Below are 18114 nucleotides of genomic sequence, written 5' to 3'. Positions count from 1 at the left end.
GCCGCCGGGAAGGTGGGAAATGACACCCCGGAAGGGAAGCTCAGCGGCGGGGCCGAGGCAGAACGCGGGGCACGGTGTGCCCGGCGCGGTGGGAGCTCAGGCACAGCCGCGCCGTGTGTGCGCGGTGAGGCAGCCCGGCACGGCGCTGTGGGCATTGCCCGTGGCAGGGGTTGCACTAGCACAGCCGGGGCGCAAGCCGGCTTTATCGCAGCGGCACGAGGATAATTTGGATTAGATGTTAGGAAAAAATTCTTTACTGCCAGGATGGTGAGGCACTACTGGAACAGACTACCCAGAGAAGCTGTGGGTGTGCCATCACAGGACCCCAGAACTGCTAGTGTTGTAAGGGACCTCTGCAGATGCTCTAGTCCTACTCCACTGCCAAGGCAGGGTCACCTGGAGCAGGTTACACAGGGACGTGTCCAGGAGGGTTTGGAACGTCCCCAGAGAGACTCCACAACCTTCTTTAGGCTGCCTGTTTCAGTGCCCTGCCACCCTCAGCGTAAAGAAGCTCCTCCTCACGCTGAGGTTAAACATCAGATATCTTAGTTTGCGTCCAGCGGGTGACTATCCCGGCACCGCTCCCCGCACCAAGCCGCGCACGGGCAGAGACACGGGAGACGGTCACGTGGGGGAGGGGGCGGGGCACGAAGGCAAGTCCCGCCCCCCCACGGCGGCTGCCGTGCCGAGCGCCTTTCTTGAGTGGCATCTCGCTCCGCCAATGAGAAGCCGGCGCGGAGGGAGGGGCGGGGCGGGGCGGTGGCGACGAGCGGTGATAGGCCTGCCGTGCGGGCTCGGCTGGTGCGTGCGGGGTTCCGGCGAGTCGCTGTTGCGGAGCCGCGGGCACTGCGGGTGCGGGACGGGACGGGACGGGACGGTGCAAGGCAGGACAGGACAGGACAGGACATGGTGGGCTCCAGCGAAACCGGCAACGAGTCGTGGCGGGGCCGCTACTACCGCCTGGAGGAGGTGCAGAAGCACAACAACAGCCAGAGCACCTGGATCATCCTGCACCACCGCATCTACGATGTCACCAAGTTCCTGGACGAGGTGGGTGCCCGCGCTGCCCAGGGTGCAGCCGGAGCCCGCGCCGTGCCCCGGGCGGGGCCGGGGCTGCCCCCGGACGGGCTCCCGTCCGCCTGCCCCGGCCGGCGGGTGCGGCACGGCGGGAGCCGCCCTCAGGAGCCGCGATAGCGCCCTCGGGAAGCGGCCCCGCGCTCCGGGAGCCTCTCGGACGGCGCAAACCCGAGCGCGCCGGCCCCGCTCCCGTGTGGCCCGCTCTCTGCCTTAAACCTTCGGCCTCCGAATTGCGAGGTGAATTTGCGGGAAATGAGGACAAGGAGAAAAAAACACTGGAGTCAGTTTTAAGGGCTCGGACAAACAGGCTGTCTCTGTGAAGGCTGGGTGGCCAAGAGTGGGGCGGTATCCGTCTGCCTCTTGCTCTGGTGTGCCGACTGAGTGCGAGATTTAAAGTGAAGACTCAGCTGGGACCCCGAGCCATATTATTTCGTGAGCGAAAAGATCAGCAGCTCCTCTCTTCACACTGTTACAGTGTGTGCTGTATTACGGAACAGGAGGGAAACTTGACAAAGTGGAAGGAAAGTATCACAACATCGAGAATGTCGCAGGTTTTTGGAGTTACTCTGGTAGTTACAGAATCACAAAGTGGTTTGGATTGAAAGGGACTTTAAAGCTCATCACATTCCAACCCACCTGCCATGAGCAGGGACACCTTCCACTAGACGAGGTTGCTCCTAGCCCCATCTAACCTGGCCTTGAATATCTCCAGGGATGGGGCATCCACAACTTCTCTGGGTAGCCTATGCCAATACCTCACTACTGTAGTGGTAAAAAATTCTTCCATATATCCAGTCCTTGGTAAAGGCACTTGGTCACAGGGGCTTCTGTATGTACCTGCCAAGTGAATATATCATGGGTGACCTTAGTCCTGTGTTTTTGGCAGGACATGGTAGACCAGGTTCAGAAAATTAACACAAGCGTTGCTCCAGGGTCTGTGATCTCACTGCCACCCTAATCTGTTCAGCGCCAGCAGGCAGAGGGGTGCTGTGGAGCTGCACAAGTTCCACAAGACTCTGGTGTGGAGGACTAGAGTCATGTTGAATTCCTTTGGTTGTGTTTTGCTGGGTTTTTTCTTCCCCTGTTAGTAGCTGATGTTTTTGATCTCTTACAGACAGTGAGCAGTTGGTTTAATCATTGATAGTCATGGTTAATAAAGAGTATTTTAGTTATTGGACTAAAACATTCTTCTGTGGAGATGGACAAATATAACCACTGAGAATTTTTTTTCCATATTAAATGGAACCAGGATTTAGATACTTTGAGTTTTCTCCCTTGCTTTCATTATTCCCTATTTGCAAAGACAGAATTGCAGAATCAATTAGGTTGGAAAAGGCCTCTGAGGTTATTGAGTCCAACCTATGACCCAACACCACCATGGCACTAAGTGTCACATCCAGTCTTTTCCTTAAATACCTCCAGGGATGATGACTTTGCCATCTCCCTGGGCAGCCCATTCCAGTGTGTAAGCACCCATTCTGTGAAGAAATTCTTCCTAAAGAAGACCTAGCATCCAATTAAAAAGTGTATGGTAGACTTACATTAATTTCCTTGAAAATTCAGTTCAGACGGGTAGAGGGAGATTTGACAGATTTCAAGCCTCAGTAGTTCCATAGCCCTGTCTTTATTTTTGCACTTGTAAACACTTGCAATTCAAAGTAGAAACTGAGCATTTTGCAGAGAAAGAGTTGACAAGCAATTTTTCAAAGGCAGTGTTGACACAGGTAGTATCTCATTCTTAAGTTGTGTGTCAGTGCAAATTGTTCGGCTTTTCAGCAAGGTGGATTGTGAAAGTGATCTACTGACTCTAATTTGATTATTTTTCATCTAGCTCTGCCCTGGTCTTCTTTATCCTTTTGTTATGGAAATCTCTGCTTATGCAGGAAGGATCAATTTAATTACAGAAGCCCTGAAGGGGAATGAAGCATTTCATGTAGTTTGTGAAACTGAAGTAGCTGTTCTTGGAAACTTGATTAGTTCTGATTGATACATAATCGTATTGTATAATGTCCATATTTGGCAGGGGGAAACAGAAAAACCCACACCTTAGAAAAACCCCAAACCTAACACAACACAAGAAAAAAAAACTTCACAAAAAAAAATATCCAGGATCTAATGAGCTTTTTAGTTAAAGTAGTTGCAAACCTCTTCCTTCAGTACATGTGGTGAAACTGGGCAATATTAAGAGGCACTACTTTGTGTAAATTTTTCAAGAAAATTTTAATTTCAGCCTTCAGGATAACATTCATAATTCAGCAGCATATCAAAAGAATTCAGTTTATAAGCATTTAAAGAGTTGGGTTTTTTTGGACAACTGGGGGATGTCTTAAGACACTCTGGTAGACAAGGGTCAGACTTTAACCTTACATTAAACACCTTGCAATAGAATGGCTGGTTTTGGATCTGAAATTTTGGAGTCATTCTGAAATAATAAATCAATGAGATTGTTGAAAATAGTTACCTGAAGTATTTAAGTGAAGCTACACTCCTAGGGAAAGCTCTTGGATATTTTAATGTTCATTGTGTTGGTGATTTTTGTAATATGGAACCCTTAGATTAAGATATTGCATAGGGCACTTTTTTAAAAACCTTTCCTGGATGCTTTTGATACTTTAACTTATTAAGTGTTATGCTAATTCTTTTGACACTGTCAGACACCCTGAGGCATTTACATGTGACAGCTGAGGAGAAATTGGAGCTAGCCTCTTACTAGTTCATTCCAGAGTACAGTAAACTCTTCTCCAAGTGGGGATTATGTGAGCTGTTTCAGTAGCGTTATTGGTTAAACTCAGGTTTATTTATTTTTTGCAGCTCCTTGAAGGAGTAGGAAAGCTTAATATATTTTAAGAATTAAATGTAGACCACTAAAATTCAAGTCTAGTAGCACTAAAAAGGATGCACTGCCAAAGCATCCCCTCACTCGTGCTCTTTGCAAGTAGTAAATAACTAAATGTATTAGTTTACAAGGGAGTGAAGACATGGGAACGGAATCTGAACTCAGCAGTCCCACTTCTTAAATCACTGAACAATCTTTTCAGCTACTGCATTAACTTATGGAAATATTTTCCTATTAACAATGAAGTTGAAAACTTTGCTGTGCTTCCATCCTGCTTTTTGCTCCATTACAGTACTTAAAGGGCGTATTTCATCTCTCGAGCTGGTGTCTTCACAGAGCTTGTAGATATGTCGTGAAACCTGTTTGGTTTTTGGGAACTATCAGTCTCTTTGATCACTTGATTGAAGTTAGATAGTAAATAGACTGGGGATGGTGATGTGTATGTGTTAGGAGTGGTGAGACTGAGTAGGAACAGAGGCATCACATGGTGTGACCCATATTAGCTTGGCAAGGCTTAAAAAAGATCACTAGAAATATAAAGTTTTGAAGGATTGGGAAACAATTGTGTACTTTGACACCTTATCCTTGGAGTTACTGAAGGTAAAGATCCCAGCAATTGCTCTTTTATCATGTTTGTTTTTTTTTTTTTTTAATGGCAGATACGGGGGAAACTTAGTAACTTGAATATTCATCTCTTAATTTTGTTTGATTATCAAAGTGTAGGAGAGAAGGTCAAGAGACCTCAGCCTTTGGAGTGCAGTATTTAAAAGGTTTAATTTCTTTGACAGGAAAGGCTATGCTTGAAAACAGAAACTTGTATGTTATCTCTGTCATTCAAAGGCTGTCAGGCCTGTATTACAAAAAATTTGGGAAGCCTTTTCATAGTTTCAGGTCTTGCGGTTTAACCCCAGAGAGACCTGAGTACCACACAGCGGCTCACTTCCCCTCCCACCCTGTGAATGAGGTGGAGAATCAGAAAAAGGTGAAACTTGTGGGTCGATATAAGAACAATTTAATAATTGAAACAGGATAAAATATAATAACAATAATTGTAGTGAGAAGGAGAGAGACGGGAATAAAACTCAAGAGAAACAAATGATGCACAACACAGCTGTTCACCACCCACTGACTGATGCCCAACATATTCCTGAGCAGTGATTGGTGGCTCGCTGCCAACTCCCCCCAGTTTATGGATGGAGCATGATGTTCTGTGGTGTGGAATATCCCTTTGGCCAGTTCGGATCAGCTGTCCTGGCCATGCTCCCTCCCAGCTTCTTGTGCATCTGCTTACTGGCAGAGCATGGGATTCTGAGAAGTCCGTGACTTGGCTAAGCACTGCTTGGCCACAACTAAAACATCAGTGTGTTATCAATGTTATTTTCATGCTAAATCCAAAGCACTGCATTGTACCAGCTACTAAGGAGAAAATGAACTATGTATCAGCTGAAACCAGGATAAGGTCCTATGTCTCTTAGAAATGCATGTGTAATCACAGCAGGAGCTCATGGCTATATCTGTATTGCAGGTAATTACATATCTGAATAACATTAAATATCAATTAATGGACTAAGTATGATGGCAATGCCCTATAGTATTTCCCCATAATTTTAATAAAGTAATCCCTCTAGTCTATCTAATCTAATCAGCTAAACATCAATCTAATGAGCTAAACAAGAGTAACTGGGCCTATAAGAATGAATGGTCAGTGTCTTGATCTGCTTGCTGATGGTGGTGAGGCTTTTGTGGGAAATTGATTGGATTCCTTAAGCTAGGTAAAAAAGCTGATGTGTATAGGAATGTCTCTACCAGAAAGGAGTTTTTTGTTCTGGAAACCAACTGTGATATGCATTTAATATTAATCTAATACAGACTTTGTTTAGGTTACTTCAGTTGTTGGGGGTCTTGGAATTCAACAAAAAACATTATTGCTCAAAACATTTACTTTTTTTCCGTAAGGTATGAACTTGTGATTTCACGGCACTTTTTCTAAACAGAATGGACAGCTCTCACTAAATGTGTTTTGTAATGCTGATCAAATAAAGTGCAAAAAGCAAATATTGTTTTACTGTGTCAGGATGAAAAATGTTCTCTCCCCTGTGTGGCAATAAGTTACGTTCATTCAGTATGACAGTATTGTGGAGGAGTAGCATAATGCCTTCCATGTGTAAAATAGTGAGCAGCTTACAATGAAAGGTGCCAGTATCAGCACATTCAAAGTTTGCCAGTGTACCATATGAATTGCTAGGAGGATTTGAAAATGCTTTGAGAAACTGCACTTCTTAGCACTCTTTTTTTTTTTTTTTTTTTTTTTTTTTTTTTTTTTTTTTTTTTTTTTTTTTTTTTTTTTTTTTTTTTTTTTTTTTTTTTTTTTTTTTTTTTTTTTCAAAATGCAGCAGGGTGTAACTGGAAATGGGCGTTTTTGTGGTTTAGCCCCAGTACTCTGCAGCCCCTTGCTCACTGTTCTTCCCCTCCATCCCAGTGGGATGAGGAAGGGAATCAGGGGAAAAAAGGAACAGTTTAATAACTGAAATAAAATATAATTGTTGTAATAAAAAGGGGGACAAAAACACTGATGCTGACCCAGGCTCGGCCTGTTTCCAAGCAGCAATCTGCAGCTCTCAAGCTCTCAGCCAGCTCCCCCCAGTTTATATACTGGGTGTGATGTTCTATGGCATGGAATACCCCTTTGGCCATTTGGATCAGCTGTCCTGGCTGTGCTCCTTCACAGCTTCTTGTGCATCTGCTTGCTGGCAGAGCATGGGACACTGAAAAGTCCTTGACTTGGAGTAAGCACCGCTTAGCAGCAACTACACCATCAGTGTGCTATCAGCGTTATTCTTGCACTGAATCCAAAGCACAGCACTGCACCAGCCTCTAAAAAGAAAATGGAACTCTATCAGATGGAACCGGGACAGGGACCCAGCTACTGGGTATTTCTTTTGCGCTTCATCTAAAACCCCAATGATGGTTTTCAAAAATACACTCAGAGAGAGATCTTCTTGCCTAGGCTCCTAACATTTTACATGAGCAGACAATTTCTGTCTTTTAACCTAAATAGGTGATGGAAATAATTTGGAGGACTCTTTTCAGACTACACGAAAGTGCCCTTGAAACAAACGAGCATTTGTCTGTCTGTCTTGCATAATAAAGCTGATGTTCTCAGGGTGTTTCTGCCTCTGTCCCTGCCCCCTTTCTGCTTCTCATCCCTGTAGTGCAGAAAGTAAAACGTGAATTTGTGACTACCACTGATGGAGACTTTTGCTAACCTCCCTATAATTTAAATTGGACCCTAGATTTTATTCCCCCAGTATGAGAAGGGAGGTGGGCAGGACTGCAAATTAAGGTAGTTATGCTTTAATAGTCTTGAACTACGACTCTGAGAAATCTGCATGACTGTAGCAAGGGGGAGAAAAGATGGAGCTCATGATGAAGTAACTCAGACTTTTGACCCAAATGAGAGCAGCAAGATTAACTGCTTACTTGCTTTATCTGAAACTTTCTATTGTACTGCTATTAGGGATTAGTTTATGCTACGTACTAGTGCTGGGTTTGTACAGACATCTGTTACACATGTAACTTATCTATGTCAATATTTTGGGAATGTCCTAGGAATATGTTAGGCTATCTTAATTTATCATCAAAAGCTTTTTCATTTCCCTTGAACCCCAGTTTTACCTACAAGAACTCTTCAATTATTTTTATAACCAGGATTTTGGTTTAGGAGTCACTATCTGTGTAGTCTTGTGGGCTTTCCCATTCCAGAATCTGTCCAGAGGATCTTCATTAAAGTAGCAGTTCTGGTAGCAAGCTTTGTTTACCAGGCAGAAGCACGAACAAAGGCCTTGTATAAACAAACTTTGGGAAACTCATCCAACCATGGAAAATGCTCAGCTTTTGATAGAAAAGTCAGTTCCTGCCCTTTGTGTGAGACATTACAGTTGCTCTCTTTCAGTAGGGGAGGTGAAATATTTTCATTAATTGGTTGCACTGGGTGCTAGTTGTTTGCGCAGGGTTTGTAAGTTTGTATCGTTATACAGAGGTACCCTCTAAAAGCAAAGTGTTTAGTTTCAAAGTACTTTTATCCATGTCTAGTAGGTTACTAGTAGCATCATCTGGTAGTTGGCTCCTAAAGTTTGGAATTCTGTGTGTGATTCTCTGTACTTAACCTTGCTTATGTCAGAAAAAAAATTATGCCAGTTTTCCAGCTGTGATGGCAGAGACCAGGGTGAAGTTGTTCCCTTCAGCTGATAAGTGATAGACACTCAGAGAGCTTGTAGAGAGGGTTGGTTGCAGTCACTGTGGTGACACTAATATTGTGGTTTTGTAGACAGAGGGATCAGTTACTGGTTAGACCAAAAACTAGTTCTACAGAGAAGAGCTGGAGTGCCTCAGTGATGCTGCCCAAAGCTACGTGATTTCTTTGTAGTGGCACAAGGGAGGGATTTGGGAACACAAGTTAGTACATGATTGTTCTGTAGCTGGCAACCAACCTGTGAGTAGTTTGTTAAAGTGCTCTGTGGAGTAATTTTAGATGCACTTATATTGGTGGGTATCTGCTTGTTTGGTTGGCTGGTGAATTTTTTTGGGGGAACTGGTATAAACCATGTGATCTCGATGACTTGCTGGGGTAAGTAGTATTTTAGGTGCTTGTGTGAATAGGAATTGGTTTCATTGCAGTACATGAGTATGAGTTTACATGCTACTGGTGCTTTATGAGGTGTTTAACTTTGGTGCCTTTTGCTGCTAGTTGATACCTTGTTTGCGAAGCATGTTTTCCAAGGAGTTGTGCCACCTTTTGTGCTGAAGTTGCTACATATATTTTTCTATTTTGGGGAGCACAATTCTTTAGAATGGTATTAAAAAACCTAAACTAAACAAACCCTCCAAACCCATGTTGCTGAAGGAATTCTTTGAAGACTTTGTTGTGTCAATACCTGCGAGAGCCTATTAGACCCAAGTTCTTAAGTACCCTTTCAAGGCACTGAACTTGAGTGATCCCTAAACTTTACTCCAGTCCTTTTCCTGAATACTTATCAGAATGGATTTAAGGGCAGGATTTTGGTGAACCTGCCATATTTGCACATCTACTTGCATAATCTTTACTCTGCATGCACTCCTTTAACCTTTTTTGGCTCAGTTCCTGTGTCTAATCTCTCTATCAATTGCTTAACCTTGCTTTTGCTTAGTCATGGTAGGAATCCCTTACCTTAATAGCTGTGGTATCTTGGCTCTTTAAAAAGTGTTGAGTTGGGGTTTTGGTGGGTTTTTGGGGGATTTTTTTTTTCTCCTCAGCTTTCCTTATCTAGTAAAATAAACATCTGCTTTTACTGCAGAGATTCAAGTTTTGGAGTTCTGGTACTCCTGAAAACTGGTTATAGTAGTGTTTTCTTCATCTGTATAAACAAATATTATATTTATTGAAAGAGAAGGTTTGATATGAGATTTGAAGTAAATGCTAACCTGAATTGCTAGACTAACAGGAATGTTTATGCCATTTATTTTAATCTAATGGCTAGGCATAGCCTTTCTGGTCAGCTATGCTCCAGGCTAGATGGCCCTAAGTAGCAGAAATTTTAGATCCTGTAGTCAGAAGTATTAAAAACTGAATTGAGGCTCCAAAGCCTTTTATTTACTCTGCTACTGGTAAAGTGCTAATATCTATTCCATGGTTGCCTTAACCCAAGGCAGTACTAGTAAGCGTTTTTGAGTTGCTGACCTAATCATTCCCTATGTTTATGTAGTAGTTTTTTACGTGAAAGTTGAGTGTTGAATTTTAGGCATGTTACTTATCTGTTATATGAATAACTTGAAGCTGAGGAAATTCACTGAGAGCATGTGATATACCTTGCAGTATATACAGGCAGATTTATTTAATGGATGGAAATGTGGAACTTCATAAAATCCCCAAAGCGCATCCTGAGGCAGAATAGCAGTTAATGGAGAACAGGAATTTAGGTTAAGGGAATGGTGATGGGGTGAGGCATTAGAAGATACTGGGAGATGACTTCTCTATGTCTCAAGGTTTTATCAGCATCGTGGATTTGGGATTCCATAGCCTATGAAAACCAAATTGCTATTCTAGTGTCTCATAACGACTTTTACTTGTGCTTAAACAGGTCCAAAGTAGCTGGCTTACTCGATAATTGTACATTAATTTCTTTTAGAAAGGACCCTTGAAAGTAATCTGACCCCAACCCTCAGCACAAACTAGGAATAAGCTGAAGGCCAGGTTCCTTAGCACCTTGTGTAGAAAGCCTCAAAGGATGGAGATTCTGTGTGCTGCCTTGCTCTGTGCCAATGCTTGGTTGTGCTTCCTGTGAACAGGTTTTTTTTTTTTTTGTTATGTCTTCCTGGGATGTTCTTGCTGCAGCTTATACCTTTTGGCTTTTATCCTTTTTCCTGTATAAAGCATTGCTTGGATAAAAATACCCATTTTTTGCAGAAGTCAGAACACAGAATATAACTTCAGATAATGGTTGGGCTATTAAAATACAAACTGATCCCCACACGACAGTCTAAATGCTTTATTTGCAAGGGGTAATGCCTCTTTCTACTTTGTTGCCATGAAATAGAGACTTAACTTCTTAGATTTTGGCTTCAGAGAGTACATAAAACTCTTGAGTTGTTTAGAAATATTTGTTTGCTCTAGAAGGTCTAGCAGTTGATTTTGTGGTTTTTTTTTTGTTTTTTTTTTTTTCAATTTTATAAATGTAAAAATGAAGAATTTCCATTTCTAGAATGAAAATTTCAGTAACAAATTCAAACTCATTAAAAATTGCAGCACCCAGGAGGTGAAGAGGTCCTCAGGGAGCAAGCTGGAGGAGATGCTACTGAGAACTTTGAAGATGTTGGCCATTCCACAGATGCAAGGACTTTGTCAGAGTCCTTTATTATTGGGGAACTTCATCCGGTGAGTGTGTGAGAGTGTCATTACTTTTTTTTTTACTGTAATGTTTTTCCATCTGGTTATTTATCTGGTAATTTACTTCAAAATCAGGAAGAACTGCTAGTTTGGTTGGATTCCAGGCCTGTAGCTGTTTGTGGAGGGACCTGGGCTGGAGACAAGTTCCCCCAGTGTGAAGGCATTTGATTAATGTAGTGTAAGGATGGTCACATTTTTCACATTGTCTTAAGACCTAGTTCTTGAATAAACTGAATTGTGCCGTATTCCATGAATATGGAATCATGCCATCTCTGGTATATCCTGTCAGTTTTATAATGAAACTCTGTAACCCTTAAAGGTGATATGTCAGTATGCAGAGTGACTACTTAACAGCAGCTTTCACATTTTCATCGTTGTAAATATATATCTGCCAGGCTTTCATCTGGATCTAAAAGTAGAACCCTGGCTTTTCGTATGTATGTTTAGAAAATGGCTATTTATAAGCATTGTACTTCTAGTTTGAGGCTCTGTCTTCCCTCTCTCTGGCTCCCCTGCCCCGTTTTAAGCTGTATCAGCGTTCCCTACTTGTGGTTGTCAGGGTTGTTTATGAGCAGTTCCCACCGGATTATCTGTCACTTCCTCTTTTCTATACTGTCCATACCATTTCCTGTACTTTTAATGAGCACCTTTCTGCTGTCTCAAGTTTTGAAGGATTTTTTCCTATCTACAGAGCTGCTGCTTTGGCTTCCTTCAGCTAGGCCATAGTTCAACTCTCCTGTAACTTAATTGTTGAAAACTGCTGGCTAGAGGTTTAGGCTGCCAGTGTGCCCATCTGCTCTACTTTACTGCCCATTTCTGGCTCTTCTCTTTCTCTCTTCAGTTTTTTATGTGTTTTGTCTTGCATTCTGGGGAAATATCACTGTCTTGAGTAACCTATTTCACAGTAAGATTCTTGATCTTGTTTCCGTCTCATGTTCTCTCTTGATAAATGTTAGTAGTGTAGCTTCTCTTAATAAGAAATAACTCAACTCTGATGCACTTTTGTGTCCTTGCAGACTTGCCATGTATTTCAGATGGCAGTCGATGCCAGTAGCGTTGTTCTTAACCTGGCTATCAGTCCAATCCTTCTTTGTTTCGCAAGTGCCTGTTTTCATTTGATATGAAACAAACAGCTTGGTAGTTTAATGTACAAATGCAGCACTGAAAAGATTATATACTGTTGGGCTTTTATATAATGCATGTGACTATGCCAAGTAAAACTTCATGAGCTTATGAAAGATCCATAGAATTCGGGAACCTTCGGTCCAGTGGACGTTGGACCAAAGCTGTTTAGCTGACTTTGCCCCATGATACCAGTAGACTAAGTAGAAGTAAACTAACATGATTGCAATCAATGTATAAGCTAAGGTTATGTGTACTCTCTAGAGACAAAGGAAAGGCAAAAACACGTGCACAAAGAATAATGACATTTGTTGGAGGCTCAGGTTTCACTTCTTTCTTGCATACTGGGAAGTATTGTTTAAGGAAGTGATCTTGTCTATGGTAGCTCAAAATCACACACTGACATCTGCCCTTTTGCAAGTATGCTTTTATCTAGGGAAAAATTCTGTTAACTTACATGTTAACAGAATAAATTGCAGACAGAATTTAGTGATAAGTGGTGCGGGTTTGGTTTGTTTTTAATGCTTTTGGATTTTGTCTAAATGTTTCTTGCTTGTTTTCCCCACAGGATGATAGACCAAAGCTTCAGAAACCAACAGTAAGTGTGTTTCTTGAAATGCCACATTGTTTCATTTAGGCATTAGGGACAGTGTCGGTGTGTCTGTGTATAAATGGTATACCCCCAGAAATAAAAATAATTCAGCTTGATTTAAGTGTGGTGGTTCAGCTTATAAATCTCTTCAACCTGTTGTTACGGCTTCAAATTATTCTTCCTCTTAAATGTTATTTTCTTTAATTTGTGTGGCTTCAAACCAGGGGGTTACTAAATGTGATGATATACTATAGCAAAAAGGTGACTCTAGAATTGCTGCTGCTGTGTCTACAGAGGATGTTTGCTCAGGGCTGGCTTACCAGTATGGCAATATGCTTAGGAAATAATTAAAGATTATTTTTAAATGAAGCTTAGTAAGAATAGGATCTTGCTCTTACTACTTGAGAGATTGTTTAAAAGTATTAGAAGTAATCACTTTTGTAATATCTACCAATTACATAAATCAGTTAAAGAAAGTACATTTTATGTATATATAAATATGTATATGTATACACTCTCTGAACTGTTCACTGTATTAGTTATTAACTTTATTATTAATTTAGGACTGGAACTAGTACGCCAATAAAAATAAGAAATGGAGTAGCTGCTGGAATTCTGAGCTTCTTCCCATCAAGAATAACATCTGTTATTCAGATTTCTTTTGAACTTCAGGGCAGTTTCACTTAAGCTGTAAGAGGAGAAATGATAAATGAGAAGCAGACTACCCAGTGCAAGTTGTAGATAATCCTTTGAGTAAGCTCACCGAACAAGTACTTAGAATATTAATTTGGCCAATGTATAGTCAGTTGGCAGTTAAGATGTATCCAAATAGCTACACTAGACTTGTGTTCCATCATTTCAGAAGGAATTTGGGGTGCTTTTCTCCAGCATGTGTGGCCGCAGAAAGTTTCATTTTGCATTGTACTCTGAGTGGGCAATGTGACAGGTTAGGTGGGTTCTGTGCCCTGGCTCTCTAGGAACTGTCAGAAGGCCTTGGGCTTTCAGATGTCCTGCTTGCCCTTGCACTGTATTTAAAGTAACCCTCAGTGTTTGTGTCCAGTGTCATAGAGTAAAAAAAAGAGTTTTTTATGAGCTGGGCCCTATTTTTCTTACTGTCTTGGTGTGGGAGAAGCCAACCCCTAGCCCCGGATATGCCAAGTCTCATGTAGAAGGTGTTAGCCTTGACAGTGTGGGCACAAGCTCTTCCGTGCTGTTTGGCTTTGGGATTAGTTTTTCACTGAGATGTTTGCAAAAGCAACATAGATGTAATTACTGAGTCATATTCTTTTAAACATGGTATTTGTCACATATAAACCTAGGAAGATTTGGGGGCTGGCAGAAGTAGTGTGCTTGGACCTTTGAGAGCATGTTGAGAGTCTTTCTTTAAATCAATTCAAATGTTCTTATATTGAAGTAGTTAATTTTTCAATGATGAATCTTGTACCACCAAATTTAAGTAGAGTTTTAATGCTTAGATTTTTAAAATGCACTCAGGGTTGTGTTCAATTAGAATTATTCAAATTAATAAGTCTTCATATAAACTGTGCACACATACCCATGGGGGATTTGATCTTGTAGTGCTGCTTTCCCTGTGGAAACTGAACAAGAAGTTCAAGTCAATATCTGAAACAGCTATATCAATTTGACTGATTCTTGCACAATCTGAAACATCACACTAAACAACCTGAGTTTAATAAGCCTTTAGATGTAAATTAGTGGTTTTCTTCATGTAGTTTCAATATAAAAAATATTTGTGAATTAATTCAGAGTCTTTTCCGTTAGATTTTAGTCAAGTAATGGATTTCTGTCTTTTTGGTGACTAAAACTTTTCAAATGTAAGCTGAGGTTGAAGTTAGCTTCATGGAAAATTTGCAGCAAAATTTTTCATGATGATATTGGTTTAGGAACTTGATGCAATGTTGGCTATAGAAACCGCTGCTAGCTGGCCTCTAATACAACAGAACTGTTACATGAATTATGAGAAGATGCTTTCCAAATGCATGAACTGAGTTGTTTCTAAAGCAGTCCCACCTGAAGAGTTTTGAGAAATTGAGGGACTAGTTAAGATGGAGAGGAGTGTCTGCCTGATATAAATATCTTTTTATGCTTTGCTTTCCAGGAAACTCTTATTACCACTGTTCAGTCTACTTCCAGGTACAGTATGACACCTTATGTCAATCTTGAAGTTTCCCGTGACTGTGTTTCTAAAGCTTAGAAAGCTTTAGAATAGCTTTTAAACTGCTGGAAGCTTAAATGTCAGAGGATGGTGCATGAAAATTTATGTTCTGTGTAGAGCCCAAGCTGGCATCTACGTACCACTTTACAAGTATGTCAGCTTACTAGGTAGATATTTTTCTCATTATTGACATGTGTCAGTATCTACCAAATGGTTGGTTTTACACAGGCCTTTATTTCTGGAGTCTCTGCCATGTGAATGGAAGACACTTAGTGCCATTGCCAACTGTTTTACTGACATGAATGTCTCACTTTTAAAATTTGCTACTGCTGTTGTGTCTGTGGGAAATAAGAGGATTCTGTGTATTAAGAAGAATGCGTCAGAACTGAGAGGGGGTTGAAAAACACTTTGGAACACCACTGAATCAAACTTTGTAAAATTATATCCTGCTGACAATTGCCTACTGCTGAAACCTCAGAGGACTGTTCCATTCCCCTCTGGGTGAGGAGCTTGGGTGCTTTATAAGTGTCATGTGCTGCTGCTACTTAAATCATTTTTAAATGAATGATATTCTGGGCAGCAGGCCATGACTTCAAACATGTCTAGGGTTTTACTCTTCCCTAGTAAGCAAACTTCTTGTAAGCTTTAGTACAAAGCTTTAACAGTACCAACTTTTTTACTTGTCTAGAGTATTATTGGCAAGCCCGGGTGTTCTGTTGCCCTGAATTTTAAGTATTTGTCGGAGTTGGAAGGAAGGACTTCTTTAAGCAATTACTTTTTTTTCGTTTGGTTGGGGTTTTTTTGTTTTGTTTTGTGGGTTGTTTAGTTTTTTTGTTTGTTTGTTTGTTTTTTTAAACTCGCTGGTTGTCACTTCCTAAACTGATGTTTCAAAAACTTCCTTCTAGTTCATGGTCCAACTGGGTGATCCCGGCAATAGCAGCAATTATCGTGGCCCTGATGTACCGTTCCTACATGTCAGAGTAAGCGCCTTACGGAGAACTAATGAAAGAAGAGAACACATTCTCTGGGAGAGAGTATAAGCAATCCTAACCCAATATGTTTCTGGCCAAAAGCCTCATGTCTGAAGAAAAATTCAACTTTTTCAGAAAACTGAAAAATTCTTTTCTGCTGTGCACTTTTCTTAATGTTGCCTTCTTATGTGCTGCTCTGAAGTGATAAAAAGGCAGCATTTCTCTTTTTATAAAACAATTTTATTCTCTAATGAATTATTTGATAACTGTATTGGTTTCTTTGTTAGAATATTGTTTTGTATGTAACACTGATTCTGGTTATTTCTCTTTGATCTGTATGGGGTCCATAGGGCCCTCTTTACGTATACATTTTACAGCTTTAAATGACTACCAAAACTGTGTATGTGTATTTGTCTATGTACACAATTGAACTTAAAAAAATCATCTGGCCTTCTTAAACTGAATATGTTTGAATGGAATGCAAATTAAATGTAATTAATAAAACTGAGTGGAGTAGTGGTTATAGGTGCCTGTAAGCAGTTGGGCCCTACCAGTCAGGCTATAATGAGCTGATTTTTTTTTCCATTTGTTCTGGCATCTGCTCTTATAGTTGTTGTTGATACTCCTACTAGCAAACTGTTCTGTTTGTATCCTGTTGAAAAATTCAGGTGAAATATGAAATTCAATGTTTGCCCCAATTATGTCTGTCTCACTTATGTGAAAAATACATATTTTTTTCAAAAAAGGCAGAAAAAAGTAACTGCTACTAAATAGTACTATTCCTGCCAAACACTCAGGTGACTGTAAAATGTGTTCTGGGACTTTTAGGCTTTGGTAAAATCTATAACTTTGTCATGGACATTGTGAGGGGGGGAAAATGATAAATGAAATCTATTTCTTACTCTTCTGTGATGTGCTCCTTGGTGTTTTACTACTAAGAGACGACTATTTTCACCGCTAAATATATAAGATAACTGAAAGTTTGCATTTTGTGGTGAACATTTTTAGTCATGTGTAAATGATCATGAATAAAAGTTTAATTACTTACACCTGCTAGCTCAAATATGTTCATTTCAAACTTTTTGAAGGCATTGAAAGGGATGTCATAATGGGCACTTTTCAGAAGTACTTGTTTAATGGTGCATCCTCAAAGTCAAGATAAGTTCCTAATTCAGGGAAGTGATGTGTAAGAAGTGAAAAAGTGTATCATGGAGCAGTGGCATAGATAGGCATTTTCATCAGCATGACCTCAACACCAGCTAGTGACTTAGCAGTGGTTTAGCCTTGCAAGCTCAGCCTCCCTGATATTCATCAGGACTTGAAACACTATTCCAAGGGCTGCCACTTGCAGCACCAGCAAACATATGTGCAGTTTAGGGCCGCTGTCAAGCCAAACCAAATTGGAAGATAGTACACTCTAAACATGAGCTTTAAAAAACAGATAAATAAATAACTGGGGGAGGAAAAATGCTATGACTTCAGGAGATTGTCTTTTGCCTGTGTAGGAATATGTCAATAGAGGAATCCGTCAAGAATTTCGTACTGTGGGTTTCCTTTTGGGGGAACTCCTTTACTGTTATAGCAAAAAGGGTTATTAAATACATTCAGCTATGAAAACTTTAAGTATCTCTTTCATCGATATTCATGTGCACATGTCAGATTTAGTTTACAGTTACAGATATGCACTTACAGTAGATCCCATCAACTTCTTTATTTTGCTAATTTTAACCTGCAGTATAAATGGCAGTGTTTGGCTTTGTGTCTAGCGTTAACTTATTTTGTCCTGGTTTTGCCCTTGTTTTCTTCTGAATGTAGCGGAAAAGAGTTTAAAAATTCAGGCTTTATTGATGTTTTTATAGATAACTTTTTAAAAGGATATAGTAACTCACAGGTGGTATATAGAATCACAAATCAAGTTTCAAGTATTGAATTCTCTGTGTTTTTAAAACATCATTCAAGTCCATGTTTCTAGGTGAGGCAAAAAAAGGAAACTTTAGAAAGCTTAGTTTCACTCTGCCAAGAATTTCAGGCTGGGAATAAGTATGTCTGCATCAGCAGACAGGGTAGTGCAATCAAAGTGGATCCATAAGGCAAAACACTTGCTGTGAAAGGCCTTTTTTTCCATGCTGTGTATGTTTTTGGAGTTATAATATGATATAGCTCTGTTTAGGTCCCACATACTCGTTGTTCAGGAAGGATATTGAGGTGCTGGAGCAGGTCCAGAGAAGAGCAGCCAGGCTGGTGAAGGGACTTGAGCACAAGTCCTATGAGGAGAGGCTGAGGGAACTGGGGTTGTTTGGAGAAGAGGAAGCTCAGGGGTGGCCTCATCACTCTCTACGATTACCTGAAAGGAGGTTGTAGCCAGGTGGGGGTCGATCTCTTCTCCCAGGCAATCAGCAGTAGAACAAGAGGGCACAG

General features: G+C 40.8%; 1 protein-coding gene across 1 annotated transcript; it reads left to right on the top strand.

Annotated features, from left to right (window-relative positions):
- The first annotated feature begins 706 nt into the window (after nucleotides 1-706).
- Nucleotides 707-16745, top strand: LOC114057521 (cytochrome b5). The gene is given in 6 exon segments (XM_027883888.1): nucleotides 707-754; nucleotides 757-1050; nucleotides 10695-10823; nucleotides 12526-12555; nucleotides 14669-14703; nucleotides 15631-16745. Coding segments are annotated over 6 exon segments (600 nt in total). The 5' UTR covers nucleotides 707-721; the 3' UTR covers nucleotides 15710-16745.
- Nucleotides 16746-18114: the final 1369 nt, after the last annotated feature.

This window comes from Empidonax traillii, unplaced genomic scaffold (assembly GCF_003031625.1).
Source record: "Empidonax traillii isolate 1590-97213 ecotype Southwest subspecies unplaced genomic scaffold, ASM303162v1 scaffold136:size1122602, whole genome shotgun sequence".
NCBI lineage: Eukaryota > Metazoa > Chordata > Aves > Passeriformes > Tyrannidae > Empidonax > Empidonax traillii.
Note: the sequence above shows the minus strand (reverse complement) of the source record. Positions and strands in the feature narration are given on the sequence as shown.